Source organism: Apteryx mantelli, chromosome 8 (assembly GCF_036417845.1).
Source record: "Apteryx mantelli isolate bAptMan1 chromosome 8, bAptMan1.hap1, whole genome shotgun sequence".
NCBI lineage: Eukaryota > Metazoa > Chordata > Aves > Apterygiformes > Apterygidae > Apteryx > Apteryx mantelli.
The window spans coordinates 23,485,772-23,512,533 of record NC_089985.1 but is presented as its reverse complement, the minus strand read 5'-3'; the positions used below and the strand labels follow the sequence as shown (position 1 = coordinate 23,512,533).

Here is a 26,762-nt window from a genome sequence, read left to right as displayed (position 1 = left end):
TCAATGACTAGTAGTACATTCCTCTGCAAGACTGATCCAAAGCTTTGACAGAGGGATACACTATCAGGAAAAAAAGGTGGCAGGGGGAATGCTTCTAAAGAGAACAATCACCAATCGTTATTTTAATCACTGAATCTGATTAGACAGTAGTGGCAGTGAAACAGTTGTACTCATCTTTTAGTCCCACTGCAGTGAACAAAGAGCCATAGCTAGTCTGTTTGAGGACAGACTATGCAACTGTCCTGGTTATACTGTTCAAATTTAGAGGTTTCCTTTACGCATGAGAACTGAAATACTTTATTTTTTTGTGGGGAGGGGGGAAGGGGGGATAGAGATGAGGGAGGAAGAGATACAAAGATGGAGTCTGTGGCCAAGTATTTGTTGAATGGAAAGCCATTAGTATGGAATCAGTCTTGCCTTTTGGGGTAAGTGTAACATGTCTGTGTTAATTATACTGTCATCACCCATTAAAAAGCAATTGAAATAAATCACTGGTGCTTACAATATACATACAGTGATTCTATTCTGCAGTAAGGCTTCTGCCAGTTGATTATTTAAGACAGACAGCTTCTAAAGCCAGATGTTTTATTAATGGCAGGGTAACTAAACTGGAGCCAGAATTATGAGAGAAGTATTAAAACTCCCAATCAGTTCAGTCTTGCACTTCTGCAACAGTCTTGGTACTTATCAAGCCAGTATAACATCTTTTAATTCAGCTTGTCCCTGAGAATCAAAGACAAAAAGTAAGCAATTGACTTTTCAAAACCATAGAGTATATATTTAACTATCCTGTGTAGAGAAAGCTGCTACATTAGATTGGGTGTTTGCAAACCACATGACCTCACAAACGCTATCTTATCACATCACAGGTTCCTCAGACTGACCACAACCACTTAAATCAGACTCCGCCAGCACAGAGGCTCTGTATCTTTGACACGTACTACTAAAGCAACTACATTTTTAGCTGTCCAGCAGCCTTGCAAGAACTTTGCTTGTGGGGAGGGAAAAATCTGATGGTCTCTTGTCCAACTGTGCTTGCAAGATACGGTAAAAGAAAAGCACATGATTTATTGTGCTATAAACTTCCACCACAAGTTGAAATGCTTACTCTCTAAATCTGAGGGCTAACATATTTCCTTTCAGGGACAACTTTTCTTATCAAGTCAGAAAACATTTATAGAGAACCACCTATTCTGAAAGTATTTGTCTTTAGTAAAACAAACTATATTAGAAGGTGTTAATGCAATTCTGGTCAGTACTGAGAAAGAAAACAAGTGTTCTGTAAAATTTAATACAATAGTTTTAACCAGCATTATAGTTTTAGTGAGAACTATGAAGTGAGAACAATGTAAAAACTGACTGAAACAAATTGCAGAAAAAAAATCTTACCAAGATTAGCTGTTCTTCGTTTTATGAGACTAAGTGAGGGAAAAGTGACAACTGCCAAGAGAAAGATATGCATCTACCTGTACTACATGGAAGGCAAGAGTACACTCCTTCCAGCCTTTCTTGAATCCCATTATCTCTAGTAGAAAAGGGGGAGAAAAAATACGCTGACAAAAGAGTGGAAAAGTATTAAATTCAATTATAAATGTTACTGGAAAAGTACTAAGCCTTTCTGGACTTGCTATTCTCTCCTTAGTTCTGATGAAGTAAGTGTTACAGATTTCTGTTTCAAAGATATCCAAACACTGACAAATCTAGTTTCTCTCAGTCTCATTTGTCCATGTGATCTAATCTACCTGCAAGCCTGGAAAGTTCAGTCATCACCCTAGAAAGTGTGTCTTCAGTGGAGGCTCGGTTTCTAGTAGGTTGGATTTTAACTAGACTTCACTTTCCCCAGTTAATCCTTGTACCTCCATCACCCAGAGTTGTGTCCAACTCATCTCTGACTGTAAGGCAATTTAAAGATGCATCCACACTGCATTCACATACGACTCCATGACAGTATAGGAACACCTGAGCTAAGCAGTTGGGCACCAGTTTAACTACTGCAGAGTGAAGCTCACTAGAATGATTTATCCTGCTTCTGAATATAGTCCACTAGTGCTTCAGATAAGAGAACATTTCATTAGGGTAGGCACTGAATTTAACTCAAAGGAAGCCTAATAACAAAATTAACAGAGGAAAGGAATAACGCTTCCTGCTGCTGTCCACTATGGACATACCTAGCAACATGCCCAGCTGTTACTGCTGCAAGAGGAGGCAGCGGAGGCAGGAATGCTGCTAGAAGTGGCTGACTCAACTCATGCTGCTCCAGCAGCCCCAAGCAGCAGCGTGACTCTGCTCATCTACAGCAGCAGGAGTCATCATTTAGCTGCTTGTACAAGCATTCCTCATCTCCGCATGGAAGAGAAGATAATAATAAAAAAATAAGGAGGAAATAGTTCGGCAGCTTTTAAACACAGCTTACCTTCTATACAAGTTCATGGTATTTAAGGCCAAAGGAACTGTTAATGTGGTTTAAGCTTGCCTCCTGTGTATTACAGTGCATTGAACTTTATTTAGTTGTTATATCATGGGGCTTGCACTTTTTTTTTTTTTTTTTTTTTAAATCCTTTATGCTGATGGCTATGGTTAAATTTCCCTTCTCCGTTTCAGCAGCGAAAACCTAGAAAGCTATCCCAAATTACAAAACGCATCCTTATCCATGGCTTCAACCCTCTTCCCAATTACTCTGTTGGTCATATCTTATGCCTTATCTACCTTCAAAGTAATTACTTAAAGTGTCTTGAATTTTATTTACACAAGCAAAATCTTTTAAAAGCATAGTATTTAATCTCCAACTTTTATATCTCTTTTCATTAAGCCAATCTTAAAGTGTTAGCTCACCAGGAACAAGATCAGACCATGAGATAACACCTATATCAAATCTTACTGACTACATTAGGTTCTTACAACATAATATCAGATCCATTCCTAGATAAAATCGTATGTGCAGGGGAGTGGAAAAGTAGTCACTACTTCTTTGATAGACCACCAAGTTTTCAGATACTGAAAATGGGAAACACTTAGGTTCCCCCTTTTCTGCTTTGCCAATAAGCAAGAATTTAGTCACCAGAATTTCCCTCAAAGTTACTACTGTAGCCTTCTAAAAGCCACAAAAAATTGCTTTGGAGAGTAATAATGCTCCAAACATCTGTCTTGTTCTTTTCCATCAGCCATGCTTAAATATTGTAACAAGGGCAGTTTGAGGAAGGTTTTCTAATCTTTGGAACAGCGTGGCACACTAGTTTCAGGATTTTGGTTTTCATTCACGTATCAAAAACAAATGCGTAAGACCAGCACACCAGTAAATAATCTCATCCTTGCTTCCTCTTGAAATATTTTAAGTAATTATTTTCTAAGTGCATATCTCATTACATACAAACAGCTAGGATAAACCCAGTTCCACATCCTGTCTTTGACACTGGTCTGGGAAAGAATGTAACACAAGGCAAATATGTAGAGATACTCTTTAGAATATTCTTCCCAACCTCCAGCAATTAGCCCATTTCTTATGATAAGAGTAGCATTTATGTATCATCTCAAGAATTTTTTTTTCCATGAAATTTGGCAGGGTTTTTTTGGATTTGTATTAATACAGATTTTAGTATCTGCAGCAGTTTTGGAGCAAAAGAAATTTCATCTTTTAATTTGCAAAAATCATTTCCCGTAGTATTTTTTCCAACATACCTCCAATTTCCCTTGATTATCTTGATTCTTGCACTGAAAGAGATGTGAACAAATGCTCCCTATCCATCTTCATTGCACTTACAGTTTTGTGGGTTTGTTATACCCTCTATTCAAAATTCCTTGGATAAAAAAACCTGAGCATTTTACTTTACTAAGGCTGACTAGACTACAGAAGTAGGTGAGTAGCATTAGTTGGTCCTCCTTCTTAGGGCTACAAGTTGTGCTGCTTGCTGAGGGTGACTAGATGACAGCTAGAACGACATGAGAAGCAAAAGAAAGGGCATCTCAAGAAACAAGCCACATTGCAAAATAAATTTCAAAGCTTGTTATTTTGCTTCAGTTATGTTCTCTGATAACTCTGTGTTAAGCTTTTAGTATTAGTCCAGTCAAGTCCTAGTTTATTCAGTTTTGTATTCCCTGGGAATGGCAAGAGATGTAGGACAGACATCACAGGATCTTTTGAAGGCTATACTCAAAGCTAAAACCAAAAAAATTTGCAGATGAATTCCCAGAAGCCACCTTCTCTTCTCTAGTCTCCTTGACCCTACAGAGATCTGGGAAACCTTTCACCTAGAAATCATTCTTCACATCCAAAAAGATCAAAAGCATGTTTCCAAAAGGTGCCAGGATTACAAAAAAAAACATATTTTGTAGGTTAAAGAGGCAAGTGACCTGTCTTAAAAGACACCCCGCTCTCCCACCCCCCCCCAAAAAAAATCAAACCAACAAAAAAACCCAAATCACTAAGTTAGTTCTTTGAGTATTTTTCAACTTCCTCCAAGTTAAAAACCACTACTGGATCTCTGAAGTATAGGAAAGTGTTGTTAAAATGGATTTTTAAGTTGTCTTCAACATCTGTACTCCTCCTTTTAAAGGACAGCAGATATAAAGCAGCTAACTTAAGAACGTATTATCTCATGATGTACTGTAAGTTTAAAATATGTATTGGATCTACATAAAAAATGAAATGAGCAAAAGCAGCACTTCTAAAATATTTTAGACACACTGTGTAGTGTCTGATGGCGCTACCAATTCTGACTACCAATTCTTTGAAAACAGAAATTTAAAGAAGTCTACCTGAAAAATGAAAATTTTACTTGCAAGTCAGTGTCAAGAGTACTCACCACTTACACATTCAGCGCCATTGTCTTACTCTTTGCATGCTTCAAGTTTTACACAATTTTAAACGGTTATCAAATATTGATGTCAACTGAAAAATGCATGCCAAGTCATAAGCAAGGGAAACATGAAGTTCCTGCATGTTGCTGCTCCCCTTCATAAAGCCATCTCCTAATGCAGACAGCCAATATGCAATAAAGAGTCGCAGTGTTACGGAATGATGCACTGCAATCCCAAAAGGTATAGACTACTCCCTTTTATGGACTTGAATACACACTAGCTAGAATTTAGCTTTAATTTTAACCTTACCAGATCTTTTTTATATTAAAAAATTACATTTGAAATATTTTAATAACAAACTAAAATTTAACATCAAAATAAACTTAATAAAATATTCCTAAAGATGCAAAAAATCAGCTAAGAGTATAACAAGGAATATATATTACAAAGTTTCACTTGACGTACAATTTAAACTTAAGCACTTCAGTCCTAAATCAGAAAAAGTCTGTAAGACTAGAAACCACTATTCTTAAACTTGCTTCTGTCTCCAAAGGTGTCTTGTGGTCTGCCAGTGTAGTTTGTGGGTAAGCATGTCAATTCTAATCTTTTGTACCACTCCTGTAATCTAGGTAACACATACAAGCCTTGCAACATCCAACAGGAAGCAGAGACAGCTGCTGTGTAATATATATAAAGTGACTACGTGTACAAAGAAGTAGTGCATAAAATGCAGAACTTAAACAGTTTATAAATCATTTAATTCCATTCAGTTTGAATTAAAAGCAGAAAGAAGTGGCAAAGTACCTCCCCCTTTTCTTTTGTCCCAGTATGTGATTTATATTGAAATGAATAACAACTAGTTCAAGATTATCTTAATTCATTTTTCCTTAAACCTTCAACTTTAATGAAAACTCAGAACAGTTCAAACTTTCTATACGTTTTCCCCCAAATACATTAACTGCTTACTTTAGTACTACCTCCTGAAGTGGGATATCTCCCTGAACAGTGAAAACATTTCACAAAAGTGGCTTTTACTTAACATCTCAGTGTCTAATCAAAGGGAACATCATAGAAGAACTAGCACTCCCTGTACAGCCTGACAGTATGTAAACCAAGTTACAAATCCTGCACTGTCTGTACACTCAAGCCATTTCCATTGTAGCAGCTAAAGCAGAGTAACTATCACTTGACCTTACAATTTATAGTATAAATCTTATTGTGCCAAAGACCGGGGAATCAAGCTTGTGTAGATACTGACACAAAACTAACAAACATAGAAGCTGCATCCTGTAAGGCCTATGGCAGTGCAGAAAGCATTTTAGGCCAAAATTCTGCTAAGCTAGCAGAGGTCAGGAATGCTTTAGAAATAGCATTAGCAATGAAAGGAAAACAGAGGAGGGAAGGAAAATGCAAGGTGGAAATACATTAATGGAAAGAACAAATGGCAATAGGTCATGCACTGCTGAAAAGTTACACTGTGTCCAAGTCAAGTGGATATTAAAAGCTCTGAAGGAAATTCAGGTCGGGACTTCTTGTTTGAATCAGTGACAATCCTCAACATTTCAGGTTTTCACACTACAGTTTCAGGCTTCAACAATAAAGTCGTAAGGTATAAGCATCTAACAACTTCATGCCCAATAAAATGACTCAGCCAGTAAGGAAGGAAGTGCAGCACTGTAATCTGACACTGTAAATATACACAATTGTTCTTCACAGTATTAGCTACTGCTAAGTAGAAGTACCACCATCTACTTCTGCACATCCTTTCATTATGCACCACTTGTTTTTCTAATTCTGACAGACTGCGTAAAACATTAAAGAACAGATGTCATTAACTCTAGAGAATCCATATAAGCAATTGATATACATTTACTAAAAATAAAGGTATTAATAACTGATTTATGTGCATGTGAACTCAGTTTGAGTGAAATCATGTATTGAGGAATTTAAGGATGATTTCTGTATTATCCATAATATAAGTTATTCTCAATATTGTAACCTATATTTTGAAAACTTTTCAGTTAAGTCAATGGAAGGAAAGAGTTGCATGTGAGTAGATCATCTAAGGGGGTGGGGTGTGCATAGAGTGGAAATCTACAACACAGAGCTCATTACAATATTCTTGAAGCCCCAATTTTTGTCTATTTGCTTTCCTAAAGTGTTCATCAAATACAAGTTTAAAAATCTAAAGAAGTCAGTTTATAATTCAGCTTATGAAACTACAGAAGTCCACTAGTCAGGTATAAGAGGAAACAGAAGGATATCTTGGGGAAAAAACAAAACAAAAAACAACCCACACACAACACCACACACAAACAACACCCCACCACCACCTAAGTTTCCTCATACCATTTATGGTTACTTTTACCTTATCTGAAAGGTAAGAAAAAAAAAAACTTTTCTATTTAGTTTACCTTGTGCTAAATCAGTTTCGCTTTGGATGCCATACTGCCAATTACTTATGCATAGTGTTTTACTCAGTAATGGGAATATTACAACTTGAATTTACTACAAACAAGTCTTATAACATGATTTGGAGACTGGCTGTAAGGTTATTATTCCCCAATGAGTAATAAAAGCAAAAGAAAATAATAATTTTGGCTGCAAGCTGCATCATGTTTAAGATGCATGCAAAATTTTGAGCTCAGGAAAGTAAGACTAAAGCCAAGTACATAGCTAAGAATAAACCCAAACCTCTTTCGTGCCATAACTTATTTGAGAACTCCCTACAAACACCCACCTATCTGTAGGGATAAAGATTTTGGAGTTAAGGAAACTAGAAGCCAATAAGGCCTTTAGAAGGTTATCAGGAATCTTCCTAACCTAACCTAGTCAAACCTCAGATTTCTTGGAATTTTGGCAAGAGATGGGCAGAGCAGAAGAGCTAGGAATGAGATTTCTAGAGCCACTAAAGGGGAAGACCTTCCTTCAGGCTGCTTTCAGTCTTGGAAAAAAGAGAATTTTAAGTTGTTCAGTTGGGAGGTGAGGGGGCCAGGAAAGGAAATCAAAGAGGCATATGTTTACTGACTAGCATTTGTAAGCAGACTAGCATTTAAGCTGAGAACCTCTCTTGTTTAATTCTGTGTTCTTGGGAAAGTGTGTCAACAGTTGAATCAGTGGTTTGAGATACTGGGAGTGCTCTAGATTAAGATGCTGTCAGAGTTATTTCTTGGCTGTCCAAAAGACAATTCTGAACATTTTTTCTAATAAAGATGAACTTCAGGTTTTCCCTTCATCCTGATGTAAGCAACACGGTGTGAGGCCATTGAGAATAGAGGTGAAGCCAAGAAAGCCTTGGGATGGAGGCAGTGTTCCTCATCCATTTTCTTTAATAATACAACAGCTCTTCAATCTCAGAGAAACGTTTCTACCAGTTCTGCTTACTTCTAGGTCCATATAAGATTTTCTTGAATAAGATTCTTGGGCAAGAATTATTGTTTTTAACTACTACTAAGCTTGTCCTAGACAAGAGAGAACTTAAAGATTTAAGCAAAAAGGAGACAATCTATTTTAACCTTCAGGAAGAAAGTTGCTTTTAAAAAACACGAAATAAGATTTTATCATTCCCTAAGGATGGCTTTGAATATCTCCTTCATTTTTCTCTGAAGGAAAGGCAGAAGCAAATCTCTTAAGAGTAATATACACCACGTGCAGTCTGAAAAACAGAGCGCAGAGAAACAAGCTGCATCTTCCTGGACATTTTTTTCACCTCTTGAGACTAACTGAAGCAGAGTAATAGTTTTTTCCCTTCTATTCAAGTAATACCTCCTACATATTCATTCTAGTATTACTTGTATTTATAATATTAAGTGTTCTGGATTGCTTAGAGGACAAAACTTCAGGATTCAGGGATTTTAAGCTCTATAAGACATTTCTGACAGCAAAGATCAAGACAAACTCCAGAGAACACTAGCATCCATAAATAAGTTTTTCTGTAGTAGCATGATTAGATAGCTAAGTGCACCTTGCAATGAGTTAATGTTTATCAGATCTGAGAGCCACAGTGATGGACTCAGCTAAGAAGGGCAGTGGTTTGGAAGTCTTCAAAAGTATAAACAACACTTTTTATAAAATCAATCACCTTAAAAATTATATTCACAGTTCTCTGATACATAGCTGCTTTGGGTTACCATACTGGAACAGATCAGACAAGTAGCTGAAATCTGGGTGTCAAACCTCTCTCTTCTATCAAGAGAGGATGTGAAGCATAGCAGCAGTATGTTGCTCCTGTACCGCAACACTCCCTATTAGCTGAGAGAATTAAGCTCTAAACCCTGGGGAATAGCAGCAACCCACTTTCTGCTGGTATCTTGTGGTTCTTACTGGTTTTCCTTACAGGCATTCTGGGTTTGCACTATGCTTGACTACTAGCCTGGGATTGCAAATATTGATAGCATAGGAGTCTTGTCACTAAAATTTCAATTAGGATGAATTTTACAGTTGCCACATCATGGTGCCATCACCATCTGATGGATCATATCACAGGATGGAAAGTGTCTAGCTCCTTCAGCTTCCACTGATACAGAAACATACACACATATATATTGCTGACCAAAGAGGTAAAGTAGTGTTTATTAGGAGGCCACAATATGGGCACCATTTACAATTACTTATATTTATATATACATCACCTCCTCCAGGCTCAAGAGCAGTGCATCCCTATGAGTAGGAAGTCAAACAAAGGAGGTAGGAGACCTGCATGGATGAGCAAGGAGCTCCTGGCAAAACTCAACCAGAAGAAGGAAGTATACAGAAAGTGGAAAGGGGGACAGGCCACTTGGGAGGAATATAGGAACATTGTTAGAGTATGCAGGGATGTGACGAGGAAGGCTAAGGCCCATTTGGAATTAAATCTGTCTAAAGAGGTCAAGGACAGCAAGAAGGGCTTCTTCAAATACATCAGTAGCAAGAGGAAGACTAGGGGAAATGTGGGCCCGCTGCTGAATGGGGTGGGTGCCCTGGTGACGAAGGATGCAGAGAAGGCAGAGTTACTGAATGCCGCCTCTGCTTCAGTCTTTACTGCTCAGGCCAGCCCTCAGGAACCCCAGACCCTGGAGACAAGAGAGAAAGTCTGGAGAAAGGAAGGCTTTCCCTTGGTGGAGGAGGATCAGGTTAGAGATCATTTAAGCAAACTTGACACCCACAAATCCATGGGCCCCGATGGGATGCACCCACGAGTGCTGAGGGAGCTGGTGGACGTTATTGCTAAGCCACTCTCCATCATCTTTGAAAGGTCATGGAGAACAGGAGAGGTGCCTGAAGACTGGAAGAAAGCCAGTGTCACCCCAGTCTTCAAAAAGGGCAAGAAGGAGGACCCAGGGAACTACAGGCCACTCAGCCTCACCTGCATCCCTGGAAAGGTGATGGAGCAGCTCATCGTGGAGGCCATCTCCAAGCATGTGGAGGACAAGAAAGTGATCAGGAGTAGTCAGCATGGCTTCACCAAGGGGAAATCATGCCTAACCAATCTGATAGCCTTCTATGATGGAATGACTGGCTGAGTAGGTGAGGGGAGAGCAGTGGATGTTGTCTACCTTGACTTCAGCAAGGCTTTTGACACTGTCTCCCATAACATCCTCATAGACAAGCTCAGGAAGGGTGGGTTAGATGAGTGGACAGTGAGGTGGATTGAGAACTGGCTGCATGGCAGAGCTCAGAGGGTTGTGATCAGCGGCGCAGAGTCTAGTTGGAGGCCTGTAGCTAGTGGTGTCCCCCAGGGGTCAGTCCTGGGTCCAGTCTTGTTCAACTTATTCATCAATGACCTGGATGAAGGGATAGAGTGCATCCTCAGCAAGTTTGCTGACGATACAAAACTGGGAGGAGTGGCTGATACGCCAGAGGGCTGTGCTGCCATTCAGAGAGACCTGGACAGGCTGGAGAGGTGGGTGGAGAGGAACCTCATGAAGTTCAACAAAGGCAAGTGCAGGGTCCTGCACCTGGGGAGGAATAACCCCCAGCACCAGGACAGGTTGGGGGTTGACCTGCTGGAAAGCAGCTCTGCGGAGAAGGACCTGGGAGTGCTGGTGGACACCAAGTTAAGCATGAGGCAGCAATGTGCCCTTGTGGCCAAGAAGGCCAATGGTATCCTGGGGTGCATCAGGAAGAGTGTTGCCAGCAGGTCGAGGGAGGTGATCCTCCCCCTCTACTCAGCCCTGGTGAGGCCACATCTGGAGTACTGCGTCCAGTTCTGGGCTCCCCAGTACAAGAGGGATGTGGCACTACTGGAGCAAGTCCAGCGAAGGGCTACAAAGATGATTAGGGGACTGGAACATCTCTCTTATGAGGAAAGGCTGAGAGAGCTGGGCCTCTTTAGCCTGGAGAAGAGAAGGCTGAGAGGAGATCTTATCAATGTGTACAAGTATCTGAAGGGAGGGTGTCAAGAGGATGGGACCAGACTCTTTTCAGTGGTGCCCAGCGACAGGACGCGAGGCAACAGGCACAAACTGAAACACAGACAATTCCATTTGAACATGAGGAAATACTTTTTCACTGTGAGGGTGACAGCGCACTGGAACAGGTTGCCCAGAGAGGTTGTGGAGTCTCCTTCTCTGGAGATATTCAAAACACGCCTGGACGCAATCCTGTGCAACGTGCTCTAGGTGACCCTGCTTGAGCAGGGGGGTTGGACTAGATGATCTCCAGAGGTCCCTTCCAACCTCAGCGATTCTGTGATTCTGTGATTTAATATGATTTGTTCATTATTCTGTTCCACCTTTTGGATGAAGGACCTGCAATTCTTCTGATGTAAATTTCTGTACAAATGAAGTACTGGAGGAAAAAAAAAGTTCAACATGCAGAATCAAAGTATTGATGACCATGCCAAGACCTTTAATCTTGCTTCCCTCCCCCACTCATTAAACTATAGCTTTAAACTGGACACAAATTAATGCAAAAGTTCTGCAGTTACAATGTATTAAATGGTAACTTCATATAGTCACCAAGAACTCTATTTCTGTGTCTTTTACATGTTAGCCAGTTGGGAGGTTGTGGTCAGCATGTCATACACACCATCACCCTATCTTCAGGAAGATGAATTTGCAAATTCATTTGTAACGTTTCTTTTAGCTTTTGCAGAAGTGGAATCAAATAGCAGTTAGCCAAAGAGCACGTTCATTAATGAATCTACACAGACATTTAGGTGCAGATTTTGAAAACTGGTTTATTTAATGGGTAGTGGCCAAAGTACATTAATCCTAACATTCAGCAGTTGAGGACAAACATTTTTGTCTCTTCCAATTGCCAAATTGAGATTTTGCTCTTTCAGGAAACACTGCACACAATTCTTCGCTTAGCAACTATGCTAATCCAAGACTTCTTAATTATCATCTATTAGAACCGACTTACCCATAAACACTACAGGCATACATTTCAGGCTTAACCTTACATTATCTCAAAATCAGCCCAGGGGGTTAAGCTCAAAATAAAGGATTGTGCATGAAGTATTACCTTCCCTCCCAAGCTTTATTTAAATACTAGACATAAACAGCAGATATATTAGAGTGAAGAATAAAAATAATGAGTCATTTGTAAGCAAGGACTTCCAGGCTTTAAGAAAGTCTGTAATGAAGCAAAGATGCTATCAGCATAGAACTTATGTACAGAGTTTCTTCCTACTATTTCTATCTATACTGGAATGAGCTAGCTTTGTTCCTGTAGTGCTTAACTAGTTTGGAAACAAACTGAGCCACAACAAGCACCTCTGGAAGAGGAGTAGTCTTCTACAAGGAGTTACTCAAATTCCGCTATTGTTGAAATTCACTCTCCCTAATTGGCATCTTCTTTCAAGCAAACAGAAGTACTAATAAAGACTTGTCTAGACTTAACTGGTTAGAAACCACCAGTATTACTCAGAATTACCATTGTTCTGTCAACTAATGAACCTCCTCTTATTCCAGTGCAGTCACATTAAGTTATACACATTAAACATGTTTGCATCTTCATGAAATTCACATTGCTCAGCCAGGCATAAAACAAATGCTTGTATGGAGAAAGCTATACAATAGCTTTAACAACAGTAATCCTAGATTATTTTTTGGAAGAAATGGCTTATTCTCTTTTAAGCTTGGACAGGGCAGAAGAAAAAGTTGGTACAGTTCCTTAGTTACTTATAATGCTTTTGCAAAATAACCTGGCTTCCAGGAATTCTGCAAACAGCTTACCTTCTCATAAAGAAGCAAGCTGGTTATAGTCCTTTAATGGAAAATGGCAAGTTATTGATTTTAAATTTGTTGAGTTTAGTGATTGGTAAAGGTGCTGGACGGATGGCCCTAGAGACTATCCTTTATCTATGGCACAGACAGCATTCCAAGATCCTCCACTATATTACAATTCTCAAGGGATGGGTCCTAGAAAGGTTGAATCTACAAAGATGGTTATGAAAAAGCTATACTTAAAGGATGTGATTAACAAAAGCAAAAAGGCAGCAAACATTAGTAGGGTTGCATTGCTCTATAATGCTATGATTTTAAGCAACCCTGTCAGAACTGTGAATTAGAAGGCATATGAAAGCAGTCTAAAATACAAAGATGACTGAGCATTTTGTACACAGTGCAGTGTTAGGTAAAGACATTTCTTCACAATGCAGGATGAACTGAGATGAGCCAATGAGCACTGGAGTTACATAAGCCATTTTGGTTTCGCGACCTTCTGATCTTTTTAACTAACAGAAAGTTACTTCAACTACTAGAGCAAGGAAGTTTGAAGACAAATTTCATAGGTTGAAGGTTTTGGCAGTTTTTATAACTTAAAATCTGTTAACTGACATTAAGCAAGCATCCTTTTTCTTTTTAAGCAATCTCAGTACACCATCACATATAATTCATCCTCACAATGGTAAGTACTAAAAATCTCCAGTCTCATGCTGGCACAAATGCAGCCTAGTTTTAAATTAAATTAGCCTTAAAAAAAAGTGTAGCAAATGCAGACTCAGACAGGCTTATTTTCATACATATAGCTCCAAAAGCAGTACATGCAACAACATATGATCAAATCATGAAATTAAGGGGAAAAAAGCTGGAACACAGAAATTAATCTCATTTTAATGAGAAGTTATGTAATTAAACAAATTTTGTTCTCTTACCTCCTAGGATATAATGGCAAGGTTCATATATAAGAATTAGTTTAATCTAATTCATTTAAAATAATTTATATTGGCAAAATCAGGTATTGAAACTATAATAGCTACTAGATAAGCAAAACCTACTATGCTTAAAAGATCTGACAAAAGGTGCAAGTAATCAGAGACAGAATTTTATCACTTACCTCATGATGCAACTCAGCTATCTGATCTTTTAGTTCTCTGATATACTGGTTAGAATCAGATTTATTAAGCTGTCCTTGAATTTTTCCTTCTTCTTTCTGTTTTTGCAGAAAAAAGACTTGAAATTATTCACAGCTATTCAATATTAAAATCTTATTTTATCTGTCTGCATATTTTGTCATGAAAAGCAGCTACCCACACATTCACCATCTATCTGTCCATCCGGCATTTTTCATCTGGCTGAGGTTATCAGCAGGTATCTAGAGGCTTCAATAACTCAGACCAAGGTGACCCTCTCCAAACTATGTTGAGAGCTACAGGCAGGACTCTATGGAGGAGCATGAAGAATTAACAAAGCTTCACATGTGGCAGAACATTCACAACCAGTGTAAAAGGTTGCACGTGCAATTTAGTAAAGCATTCCTAGAGCATACTACTAACATATGGAACATAACTTAGTGTACATATTTTCACCAATGTAAGATTTTCATTTAGTAACAAGGAATTTTCCTCTGCCTCCAACTGACAAGGAAATGAAACAGGTTCTTTCCTTGCATTTTAGAATATGTGCTGGGGAACACTACACATGACAAGCTTTTATATTTTAAAACTTAATTTAGAAGAAGCATTGTGTTATTTATTGTGTAGGAATTGCAGAGAGCACAAGTGAAGTCCCTTACTACCAGTGCTATGACAGCTACAGAGATAAATTGGCAAGTAAAAAATCTGGAGATAGAGGAATGCGAGATTTCCCTCATTTGTGTCTCATTTGTTGGTCAGATGCAGCTCCAAAGCACAGATGATCCTTTGTTGAAGATCTTCAAACTTGAAAGTCTGCAGCACTAACTTTTCAGCTTGCCTCTACAGAGAATCCTGAAGCGACTGAACCAAATTCATGGCAAATTCATTTATCTCAGCTAAATAACCAGACTGTATGGAGAACCCTTTCCTGAAGGCAGGCGATGTCTTCAGTTTGCTAGGCACTAGCGAACAGTGGCATTTCTTTCACTGAGTTATTTTTAAAGCAACAACCAACTTTAGAGGATACAAGTGCTTTTAACTTTTATGTAAATCTTTAACCCTAATTGCAAATCACATACAACCAAACATACAACAGAAACCAAAATATAATGGGACTGTCTGGCTTTTCTACCCATTACTCATTTTGCTGAATTTTTATTTATATTTGAAGGAAACAAGCAATAAATTTCAACAACAGGCAAGTCCAGTCATTTGTAAGCAGAATTTAAATACCAGTGCCTTGTAGAATGAAAGGAGAGTATCAACAGTTCTTCAAAACACAAGGCAACAAGCATTAATAAAGGGGGTTTCTACAAAACATTTCTCTTAATTATCAACCCTATGACCCAACATATGCCAGGAACTAAGGGAGAGGGACAATATACCTCCTTCCAAATCTTTTCGCTGCGTGAAGAGAACAACCTGAGAGTCCTGTCAGTGTTGGCAATCTAGAAGCAATTTCTGTACTTTCAGAGCTCCCTCTTCCCTCCCCCACAGCAATGTAGTGGGCATTACAATTTTACTAGGAAAAAAAAATGAATTTCACATATTCCTTATTAATTCACAGAATCTGCAACAAGGAAGCACAAGATCCTTCTACTGTATAATTCCATGTTGAATCTAGTTTCCAAGGCAACCTGTAGCTCAAATTCACAAAGAGGTAGGTATTAGCAACATGAAGTTTTTCCTGTCATAAATAGGTTAAAAAAGACATGAGTTTCTTTTCTTTTTTACAAGACAGCTACTGGTATTGGGGAAATCAGAACACAAGCATGACCTGCAAATTACAAATAATGCAGCTTGAATTTCTATATGGAAAAAGTTTCATTGCTGTCATGAGCTACAACTCCTGACAATGGAATGACCTGATCCCTCGTGGCAGCAGGAATATATGGGAGAAATGCTCATTTTAGTCCTTTCCCTTTGAAAGGGTTTGACTTTGCCGTTTAAGCCTCTTATTCTATGGATTCCAGATTACTATGCAACCATAAACTGAGCAAGAGTAAAGCAAGGTTTCTGCCATAAATAGTACATAGGTGCTATAGCCCTCTTAAAAGATGGATGTAGTAAGTGTCTGAGCTTACATTGGAACCGGGAACACAAGGGGGCAGAAAATGGGCATTCCCAAGTCAAGTCAGTACAAACCAACACCAGAAGCAATGAAGTTTACCAGCTTAAGTTCAGCACTGCAGTAATAGCTGAAAGCTGCATGTCTGCAGTGCTGTACTGTACGAGTATTCCATATTGGTGATTATACACTGCACCATTATAGTTGGATGTTTTTATTGCTTTTCATTCCTGATAACATCATAGAGTTAATGCAGACATGACAGAAATGTAATGCATAATAATGTGATTTGTAATGTAATCTGCTCATGAAAGAAGAAACTAGCTCCAGTCAGGTGAAACTGAGTGTAGGGCATAAATCTGGTTTACATGATCCTTATTATCAGTGAAGGACAGAAAAGTTTTTTTTCCTTTCAGAACTTATGGATTTTGCAGAGCTGACAATTGGAAAAAGCACCATTTAACACAAAACAGGGAACCCAGCGACATCTTTTTCTACAAAGACACTTTTCAAAGAACAGTTAGGTTGTAACCTTCCCTTGCAACATTTGAAACACTAGAGGTCAGAAGCTCATGCTTTTAACTGGCTGCAACAAAAATGAGATAATTCTAGCTCTTAACTATATAAGCCCATGTTCTATAAGCTACTATAAAATCTGTCTACAGTGGGTAAACTGGAAGGATGCCATAAGAGATAACAAATTTTAGGACAAGATGAGAGCCTTCTTCATAACTGCTGTACAGAGATGAACAGCAGCAAAAGAAGCATTTTCACTTCTTTTTTTTTAACCTATACAGGATTTCATTTGGCTCAAGACGATGACACAGGTAAATGCTCTGGCATTTTGAAAACAGTTTATCAATATAAGCTGGTTGTTTGTATCATTAACTTAGTTATTTAAGACACTCATGCAGGTACAGTAGCAGCCGACTGGAAAATGCGCAGGCATCAATAAGCCACTATACATACGTGTTTTATAGAATAAATAGTAGTTTTAGTAAGAATTAAAAAAGGTTTTAATGCTAAACAGCTGAAATTTTCTATCTTTCAAATGAACCAAAACACACATTCTATAAAAAGAGTTTTATCTGGCTAAGAAAATAATCTGTAAATTACCAAATATTCTTGAAAGTCATGAGGAGAGATTTCCACACAAGTAGAAAAAAAATTTCTCTTACCTGAGAAATTGTTTCACTTTCCAGTCACATTACATATTTGTATTAAGCTCAAATTAATTTCTAGCAGCTTCCAGCTTCTGATAAATAAGCATTTGGCATTCAAAGGCAAATTTAAATGCAAGGGACAAATTTGGTAGGAACATTCTTTTACACTAGTTTCTCATTAAGGCGGCTTGACAGAGAAAAGCTGTTGGCAGGAAAATACTTCAACATGTGCAGTTCCTTTTACCATTGCAGAAACCTATATAAACATCTTTTTCTATTCTTTTGATATGTCAGACAGAAGACTTTCTCCCAAATTACTGTAGCTCTAGATTTGCTTCTCAATCTACAGTAGGTTATACAGTACAACATTATTATTTCCCAATTATTGTAAAAATTATTTCATAGTATTTTTATCAAGTGATCTCAATACCATCCTAGAGTCTTTAAGCATATTGTCAGTGTGTGCACCTCCTGAGACAGTAAATACGTTCCCTATCGCAAAACAAACCTCAAATTCTACCCCCATGCAGGTTAGATTCCCACTTACACATCATAATTCTAGATGACATTAGCTGTGGTGTGGCACTAATCTGTATGCCAAAAACAGCCAGCACACCGATGCTCCAAATACTTACTGGCCCACAGACAGAAACTGCACAATGGATTTATGTTCACATTTCATTTAGTAGTTCATTAAAGAAAGCCTCAGCAGCTTTAGCTTGGCTTTTTCTGTGTCAACTATAATACCACATTATGTAGATACAAATTCTTACTCTTAAAACTGACCCAGTCACGAGGCACTCTGACATTAATACCAGAGTTACCATTTGTTCTCAGTTCAGAATCTGAATTAAACTTGACCTGAAAGAGAGAGACAGGGAATTAGCTAGGTTGAAAGTTACAGGAAAGTGGAACAAACTGAAGAGTGAAAGTGTAACAGGTTCTGAATGGAACTGAAAAAGAGGTAAGGACTTTAGATAGCAACACTGAATTCTTGCAAATTCTTGCAGGTTTTCTCTTCAACCTACTATTTGCAGGATATGGCTGTTGCATTTAATTTGTTAAAGTACTGCAGGGCAACCAACAATAACCTTCTTCCAGGAAGAACTACTTGTCCTCTACCATCCTTTTGCTTCTCCAGAGAAGCATGTTTTCCGTTCCTCCTATTCTCTGCTACCAGCCTTCATTTCACTTCCAGGAATCATAACTCTCTGAAGAGCAGATTAATTCATTCTCCTCCTGAAGGGCCAATAGGATATACTGAAAAGGTTTCTAAACTCAGACAGGAAAAAAAAAAACAAAAACCACATCAATCTTGCATGGATTAAGTCTTGTCTGGCCCCAGCCATCTCAGCCTAGGAACCAGCTATGGCAGATGGAAGCTCAGCTACTGAGGTAAAGGATACCTGGACTAGGGAACAAAGGACTGTTGACCCAAAGGACAGGAGCCTTCACTCTCCACAGTCCAACCCCAGCAGGTTGGAAGGTTGGAGCCCATATTCAGGATATTCCTTATACACGTCTTGTCAGTTCTGTTATTATTATTGCTAGCTTCTGGCTTCAAGTGTCAAGCCACACAGATGTGCTAGAAAACAGATGCTTTTAGCATGGATCCATTTGGCAAGTCTTCCACAGCTAAAACAAACTAATCAACTCTTAAATGGTAAGGCTGAATTATAATAGCTGAAAAGCTAACTACAATATTAAATGCTTAGGTTTTTTTATACTGCACATTCTTTGTCCTTGAGTAGTTCTGTACTTCCGAAGAAAATATTCAAACCAACTGGACTGCTTCAAAAGTGAACTTTAAGATTCCACTTACAATTTAACAAGTTAAGGTATGAATATCACACCTTTCAAAAGGAAACAGCATAAGCAATTAGTAATCTCTCTCTTCACAGGGGTTTAAAAATCTAAGATTATACACATAGGATGTGGGTTTGGGGTTTTTTTTTTTTGAGGGGGAGCACTATTACAGAAAATCTGAGGTATTTGAGGATGTCACGACAAAGAACGTCTGGTCTCTAGGCAATAATAGCTACTTTAAGTTTAAAATGAATAAACAATTAAAAAGCTAGACTACATATCAAGAAGCAAAAAAATTGAGTATTATCAAAATAGCAAAAGCATGAAAACTAGGCAATTCTGGAATCTAGGAAGTTTGTTTAAAAAAATCAGAATCATATTTGCTAAGAACAATAGAAATGACAGTAAGTAAATTTATATATAATCTAGGGTACCGCTTCTGCGTACTGGAACCAGTGCAATGCCTACCCTCCCCTTTCCAGAATAGTTTCTAGAAATGTAATGTCTTGTTGGTGCTACATGATATCATCTGAGACCCATCATCTTGATTTCACTACATTTAAAAATGAATAATAAATCCTGCCCCTCTTACCATCTCTTCCAACAGCCCAGCTCCACCAGCACTAACAAGGTTAGAAATTCATGTATCAGGGACTTGCCAGCCTCAAGCATCCTGGTGGCCAAGTATCACCTCTCAAGGAAAAGGTACACATAACAGTTTAAGCAGCCAATATCCAATCTAACCTCCTGCCCAAGAGACTGCCTATGGAGAAGGAGTAGCATGGGCAGAAGAGGAGCAGGAAACAGCACTACAGATCAAAAGAAGCAGCTGCTAAGACAGAAGTCACTCAGGCCTCTTCAGTTTTGGAGATTTCACCTCCCTCACCCAGCTCTGAAATACCAGAGATACTGTACTTGTCTGCATACCAAGATATACAGTGAGAACTACTGGGGGGGGGGGAATCTGTTTTAATGAACAGAACTCTGTTCCTCCAAAAATTTGCTTCTTAGAATGAGGAAAAATTTAAGTATCAATTGAGATTCACGGCTGTAGTGTCACAGACTTGAATCCTCCTTTGTCAGGCTAAGGGAAAAGTAGCTTTTTTGTACCTTTACAAAAGGAAGCAGCTGGTCTTGTGAAACACATCAACCTGATGTCTATCAAACTACTGAGGATGTGGAGACCTTCTAAACTCAGTCAGCATGGCACCAGGATGCACAGCTGGCAACAGAAGAGCACAGGGACAGACTGTTTCAGAGAATATGGTTCTTAAATCACTGAAACCATTACTAAACATTACTGTATAGGAACCACAAAAACCATTTATAATAGTAGTAACGATAAAATAAGTTTAAATAGAAATCACTGGAAAACGCTTGGAATGCACTGCAAGCCTTAAGCCTGCTTTCATACTGCTAGACCAAGAAAGGTCTTTGTAAAAGTTAGATGAGATCAAAGCCATCTGAATAACAGTTGCAGGTGTTTCACCCCCGGAAGAGTGCAAGCATAAAGTTTTCTAAACGGTCTTGAAGCTCAGAGTAAGAAAAGAAATACATGTCAACAAGAAAATAGCCCATTTTAAATGACAAGAAAACTTCTAGGGCTCTCTGATTTAAGATCTACAAACTTAAAGTGCACACAACAAAACCAATGGTTTTATATGTAGCTAAAACTCCAGAAACACCAGACAGTTGCTGTTCCTGAGATTACCATGTATCAGCTTTACTGAAAACGCTTGAAGAGAAGGATATTTGCCCCACACCCTTATTTTGGTCTTTTCTGACTTAGAAATATTTACTTGGTAACAATCTGCCTAAATCCCTTTTCAGGGGAAGCTTTTAAACTCTTAACTCTGTGGCAAAAGACACTGCTTTAAAAATGTAAATGAAGTTTATTCAGAAGAGTAAATGTGGTAACCAGTGTCCTTTCAGTGACTTTAGAGTGACTCATTCTAGACTTTCAAAAAACACATCACTAACATCACACACCACTATTGATAAGAGTAAAAAAAGTTTCCTGTAATTTGAAAAGATGGAAACAATTTCTTTACTCAACAGTCAGTACTTGGAAAAGTTATTAAACAGAGGTCATAGAAAGGCTTCATTCTAGAGAAATAGTGCTAAAAGTTTAAACTGTGGGGGAGAGAACTAGCACAATCATGGATTTCCTTTACAGTTGTTCTCAAAGGAGCTCTGACATGGTTAACGACAGGTAAATGTGACAAAATTCTCCGAATCTGCCAGGAAACACACCAGGAGGAAGTGATGTTACCCCCTGTCCAGATCAACCTAACATAAGAATGAATTCTGACAGCTAATTTTCCCTTTAAGATTACTCAGGCCTAAAAAATAGTTTCCTATTTCACAAATAGGCTGTGCAGCTCCCCATCCCAAAGGGGCGGTGGGAGCTTTGCGAGGACGGCTGCAAGGCCCCAGCTGGCAGAGGAACGAGGGCCGGCGATGAGGGCACAGGGCGGAGGCTGCGGCTGCCCCAGCTCTGCCTCCTCAGCCTGCCTGCGCCGGCATCGCGATGCTCGGCGCGCATTACCCCAGCCTGTTGATCGACTCTAGCTTGTAACTGGAACTTATTTAACCTTGCCTGGATTTCTCAAAAGCCTCTTTCTCTCCATTAGTCTGTCCTTCCTTCAACTGTTGTGAGGGAAGATTTTTTTTTAAGCAACGCTGAATGACCAAGAGGACTGCCCATACAGGACCAGGAGTACTTCCTATTAGGCCAAAGTGTAGTGAGGTTTAGTAGACTTTCTTCTGGCAGCTTTAGGAAGGCATACACAAGCTAAGAGCAATTTTAAAGGTTGATAATAAGAAATTAAAGGCACACGCTTGTTGCAGTTTGAAGCTATCCATCCAGTTCAGGCAAAAACATGGAAGAACAATTCCTCTATTCCTTGAGAAAACTCACTCAGGGTTTTGTTGATTGACTATAGACATAAAGGGAAATAATACCTATTCCTTGGTCCTGTCTCTCACCTCTCTGCATGTTATAAAGGGATGGGACATAAGGGGTCAGAGCGCACGCAGTTTGGCCAAAACAAGTCTCGTGTTTGTCAGAGGCTCACCTTCTCTCTGAGAAAGTGAAACACGACTTGGAAAACAAACAGCTTCTCCCCAGTGCAGAGGTACAGCCCTGCCATTCAAAATCCAGCCTTAGTATTTGTTTTTAATTTACCTGAATGCCCTGCTAAAAGCCCAGAAGCCTGCTAAATACTTCATTAACAAGTCATGTTTCCTTCCCGAAGGGTTTTATAATCTGAACTGGTAAGTGGGGGAGGTTGGGGTGGGGGGGAGAAAGAGGGCAGAAGAGAAGCTGACAAAGCACACCTTTGTTTATACACAACTTGAGGGTTTTTCTTTGTCATTTCAGGGGCTTAGGTATACAGAACACAAGTTTAATTGTATTTCAATTCTGTGTTATTTTCACTAAAGAATGACTCTTACATTTCTTTTGCTTAGGAATATTATCATGGAATGGGTTATTCTTTGCACTTCAATATGCTTACGCAGAAGTTTAAGAACTCAGAATCAAGAACCGAATGCCTGAACAACGTAAAGTTACATTCAGAAAATACAAAAATAACTTCCAAATACCACAATAAACTGACATCTTGTTAGATAATTACATCTACTATTAAATGATAGAATTCTATCTATTCTGTTTCTAAATATTCCATTTCTCCTCGCTCTCATTATTACTAAACAAAACCAAGAGTGACCCAGAAACTGTGATTTAAATCTAGCATCTGTGTATGTAATGTCACATCAGTTCTTATGTGGGAGTACTGATACTCTATGTTACAAATTTAACGTTAGCGTCTTGCACCTACACCTACGATAACATTTAAAAGAAAACAGCACAGTTTAGGTTAAACATTGCTATGGACCATGCAGACCTGGCACTGAATCCCTAGAGCTTCTTAGAAAAGCACCATCCCCCTCAAAAAAGGAAGGTTATGCGGTAAGTTAACTTCCTCCCTTCATCTTTATCAACTTTGAAACAATATGACAAGCAGACCTATTTGTGATGCTCCATGTTTAGTGTAATAACTTTGAGACTGACACCCACACTCCGTGACTGGCTGCCTGAACTTTATGGTGTTAAAGGTTGTATTTCAAGTCATTAAAGCAAATCCAGATTAAAAGGCCCTCTGCTCTCCACATCAGGTCACAGCCATTCTAGTGACAAGCTGAATGCAAGAGAATGGGAGGAGGCAGAGTTATCCAGTATCACATCCCTATGCCTAGATGTCCAGTTTCCTTAAAAGGCAGTTTTGGTTTAAGCTCTAAGGTCAGCTTCATGTTTTTACAGTTCACTACCTTTGGGAGTTAGGCTTTCCATCTCCATTATAACTTTCTTTTGTGCAGGTGTTTCGGAGGCCTTTGAGCATGAGTACCCAAAAAGGAAGTTTTGATCAGAAGTTTCATATTTGCTGGCAAAAAACACTGGTCAAAAATACCTATTTACTTGTAAAAGCTTACACAAAAGCTGTCACAGCCCAATAAAAGCATTTCAATTTATTTTTGACACTCTAGACTTAAATTATTGACATTAGAGGAACTTTTACAAGTTGTATTTCAGACTAGTAAAAACTTGTGAGATCAATAGTTCAAAGTCTACCAGAGCAAGCTCATTAAATTAGAAACACGAACCCCTCGGCTACAGAGTGACTTCATACTCCAGACCAAGCAAAGAAAGCAAAACAGTTCTCAATTATGCAGGGTACAAAGAATCTTACTGAAAGATTGCAGATCAAGAAATCATTAACATGTGATCATCTAAGGACAACAAAAAGATTCAAACTTGAAGTGCACTTTAACAGGAGACAAATATAAGACCACCTAGAAAATGAGAAAACCAGAAAAACATAATGCGAGATTGCATCAGGCAAAGTAGCGATTGTGAAAAGGAAGGAGAGATGATGTGGATAAACAACCGAACATGAGACAGTGCAATATCGTGACAAATAGGGACTGTGTAATCTTTGGATGTATAAACCAGATTTGTGAAATAAATTACCTTCCTGCACTTATCTTTATTTGCTTCATGGCAGAATATTATTAAATTACACATACAATGCTGGCACCCATAGCTTAAGCAGAAATGTCAAAAAATCAGAAGGAAATAGGAAAGGGCTATAAGATGATTGAGCACTAATGATTTGATCAGTCAAGACCAAAGAAAACCCGAAGTCAGACATATTTGCACTAAAAAAATACCAGTGCAAAATTCTAATGGAGTATATAACTAGCTATCAGAAAGAAAAACAAAACAAAAACAAAACACACGCTGATCATGGTGGGATTCACCATTCTTGACTTCATAAAATGAAGATTCATGTTAATCAAACAAGGAAAGTAGGACAACATTTAAAGGCTGTTTTAAAGAAAAAAGGTCACAACGGGCTACTGGCTCCTTCTGACCTACAAAAGCACATGGTTTAAAACCAGCATTTTACTAAAAATAAAGTTTAAAGTTAACACATGAGTGAGAGATTGACCTGAACTCAGCTATTTTCTTGTTATCTTGCTAGAAGATAAATGAATCATAAGCAGTGCTTACTTTACTTATCTAAGTATTTCTAATGTACTGATCACAGCATTATCTAAGCATTATGTGATTAAAATGATTGCTTTATCTTTCAGTAAATTCAGTGCCTGCTGCACTACAGGAAAAACATTCAAAGTGAAGAATTTTTTATGCAAGCTCTATTAAATTTATTTGTACACAGTCATTTGCACAATACAAGTTGATACTACAGAGACAATGAGAATGTTACTGCACATCTTCCTTATGCTAGTAGCAAAATCGTGACCAAGGTTTAAGTAGGAATAATAAAAAAACAGGTTTAAAAGGAAGTTGATTCCACATACGAAGAGATGAAAAAGATTTAAGTAATTGAGAAATCAATAGGGAAAAGAAGGCTTGGACACAATAAAGTAAAATCATCATCTTGAACACAAGATTTCAGAGGGAAGACAGTCACTGATATTACCATTAAAAATAAAAGAAACCAGAGAGTAAGTAGCTTGTAACACAGAGGAATAAAAAACAAAAGAATCCTTCACAGATGGACAAAGCAAAATTTAAATAAACCAATAGTGACTGAATAAAGGAAGGGGAGAGTATAGTAAGACATCGTGATTTCTCAAAGCCCCCCAAAATAAAGAAAACAAAAGTCATTCATGATTCCCAGAGCAAGGGACCAGTGAGCTCATGGTAGAATGGAAGCTTCAAAAGGAACTGAAAGTATAAGAAACAGCACAGGGGCCAAAGGAAGTATCTTCAGATACTACAATGACATGGTAGCACTAAATAGCATTTGTTTTCAGGATTTAGATAAGAGTAGTAAGAGTTTACAACAAATCCTCCAATACCAGCTGAGCAGGAAAGCAAGTACAGGCAAGGATGGTTGCTGGAATCAAAATGTGGCTTTTTGGACAGAGGATGTTTTCAATCTGATATATCAACTGGCAAAATTTCACAAGAAAAAACAAATATGGAAGTCTGTTTAAGAGAATGTTACCTGTTGTGTGGCACTTGTACAGAAGCAACAATTACCAGTTCAGAAGTATGCTCGTGCGGTAGATAAGGCCCTTGTTTATAAAAGGGCACATTCAGCAAGATAGCATTATCCCACTTTGCAAAGCAGTGCCTTGTGTTCAAAGTAGGTTGAAAAGGAAAGGACGGAGAGGAAGAAAAAAATAAAACAAAGTATAAAAAGTAATCAATATCAAGTTATACATTTCAGGCCATCAGTTGTTACCTGGATTTCTAATTCAGCAATATGCTGCTGGAGCTCAGCCACAGCTGCAATGCGGTCTGCCTCACGGAGCCTTGCTGCCATCACTTCTTCTTTGCTCTGAAAGAAGGGATAGATTAAAGCTAACAAATATTGTCACTTGCAGCTGAGTACAGACTGGTCACTGCTTTCACCCCAAACCAGGCAAGCAAACAATATACCTTAAAATACACTGCTGAAGAATCATGCCTGTTGATAAGACATACTCTAAGGAAAACCCCCAAATTTAGTCTTAACCCTTAGGATTAGATAATCATTTAATAACAATTCTAAGCTATATTCACCTAATAAATATTGATGCAATTTTGAAAACACATGATGTAACCACTTTCCAGGTCCATGTGATGGATGTCTTGCGTTCCAGAAACATTATATTGTAAACACTTAAGAAACACTGTTGTCACTTAAAAGTGTCAACATGATAGAAAGACCTGCTCATTCTTCAGCCTTTGAGTTTGTTTATAAAGAAACAGCATTAAAGGCTACACAAGAAGTGACTTATTTCATTAACACTTTCTGCCAACTCCTCCCCTCCCCCAAAACACGAACTTCATGATGTCCAGCTATCTTAGTGACAGCATACAACAAAGACATGCAAGATAGCTTAGGATAAAATTCGAATGCCCATAACCTACAACCAGAGCCCCAGTGAAAGGTCAGCGATAGGCATTTTGAGTTTGGCCAAGACACAGAAGGACGTTCCTTTATTTCTGTTCTGCGAGGCAATTCCTGAAGACTCCAGAATGAGTGACATTACATTGTCACCAGCTCGGCACTGCCACCGAGGGAAGAGTTACAGACCCTGAGTCAGCACTACTATACTTCCAGCTGGAGTG

The 26,762-nt window shown here is 38.6% G+C and overlaps 1 protein-coding gene across 13 annotated transcripts in view; it reads right to left on the bottom strand.

Annotated features, from left to right (window-relative positions):
• The window catches only part of EVI5 (ecotropic viral integration site 5), a 122,786-nt gene that overhangs the window by 13,937 nt on the left and 82,087 nt on the right, over nt 1-26,762 (bottom strand). For 11 of the 13 annotated variants that reach the window (XM_067300927.1, XM_067300924.1, XM_013961354.2 and 8 more), the window contains 2 exons: nt 25,891-25,986; nt 14,056-14,151 (listed from right to left, as the gene is read on the bottom strand). In XM_067300927.1, the coding sequence (XP_067157028.1) occupies nt 14,056-14,151; nt 25,891-25,986 (192 nt within the window). Of the gene's footprint in view, nt 1-11,421; nt 11,563-14,055; nt 14,152-25,890; nt 25,987-26,762 lie in introns of those variants that run through there. The other 2 variants (XM_013961359.2, XM_013961355.2) reach the window with 2 other exon arrangements.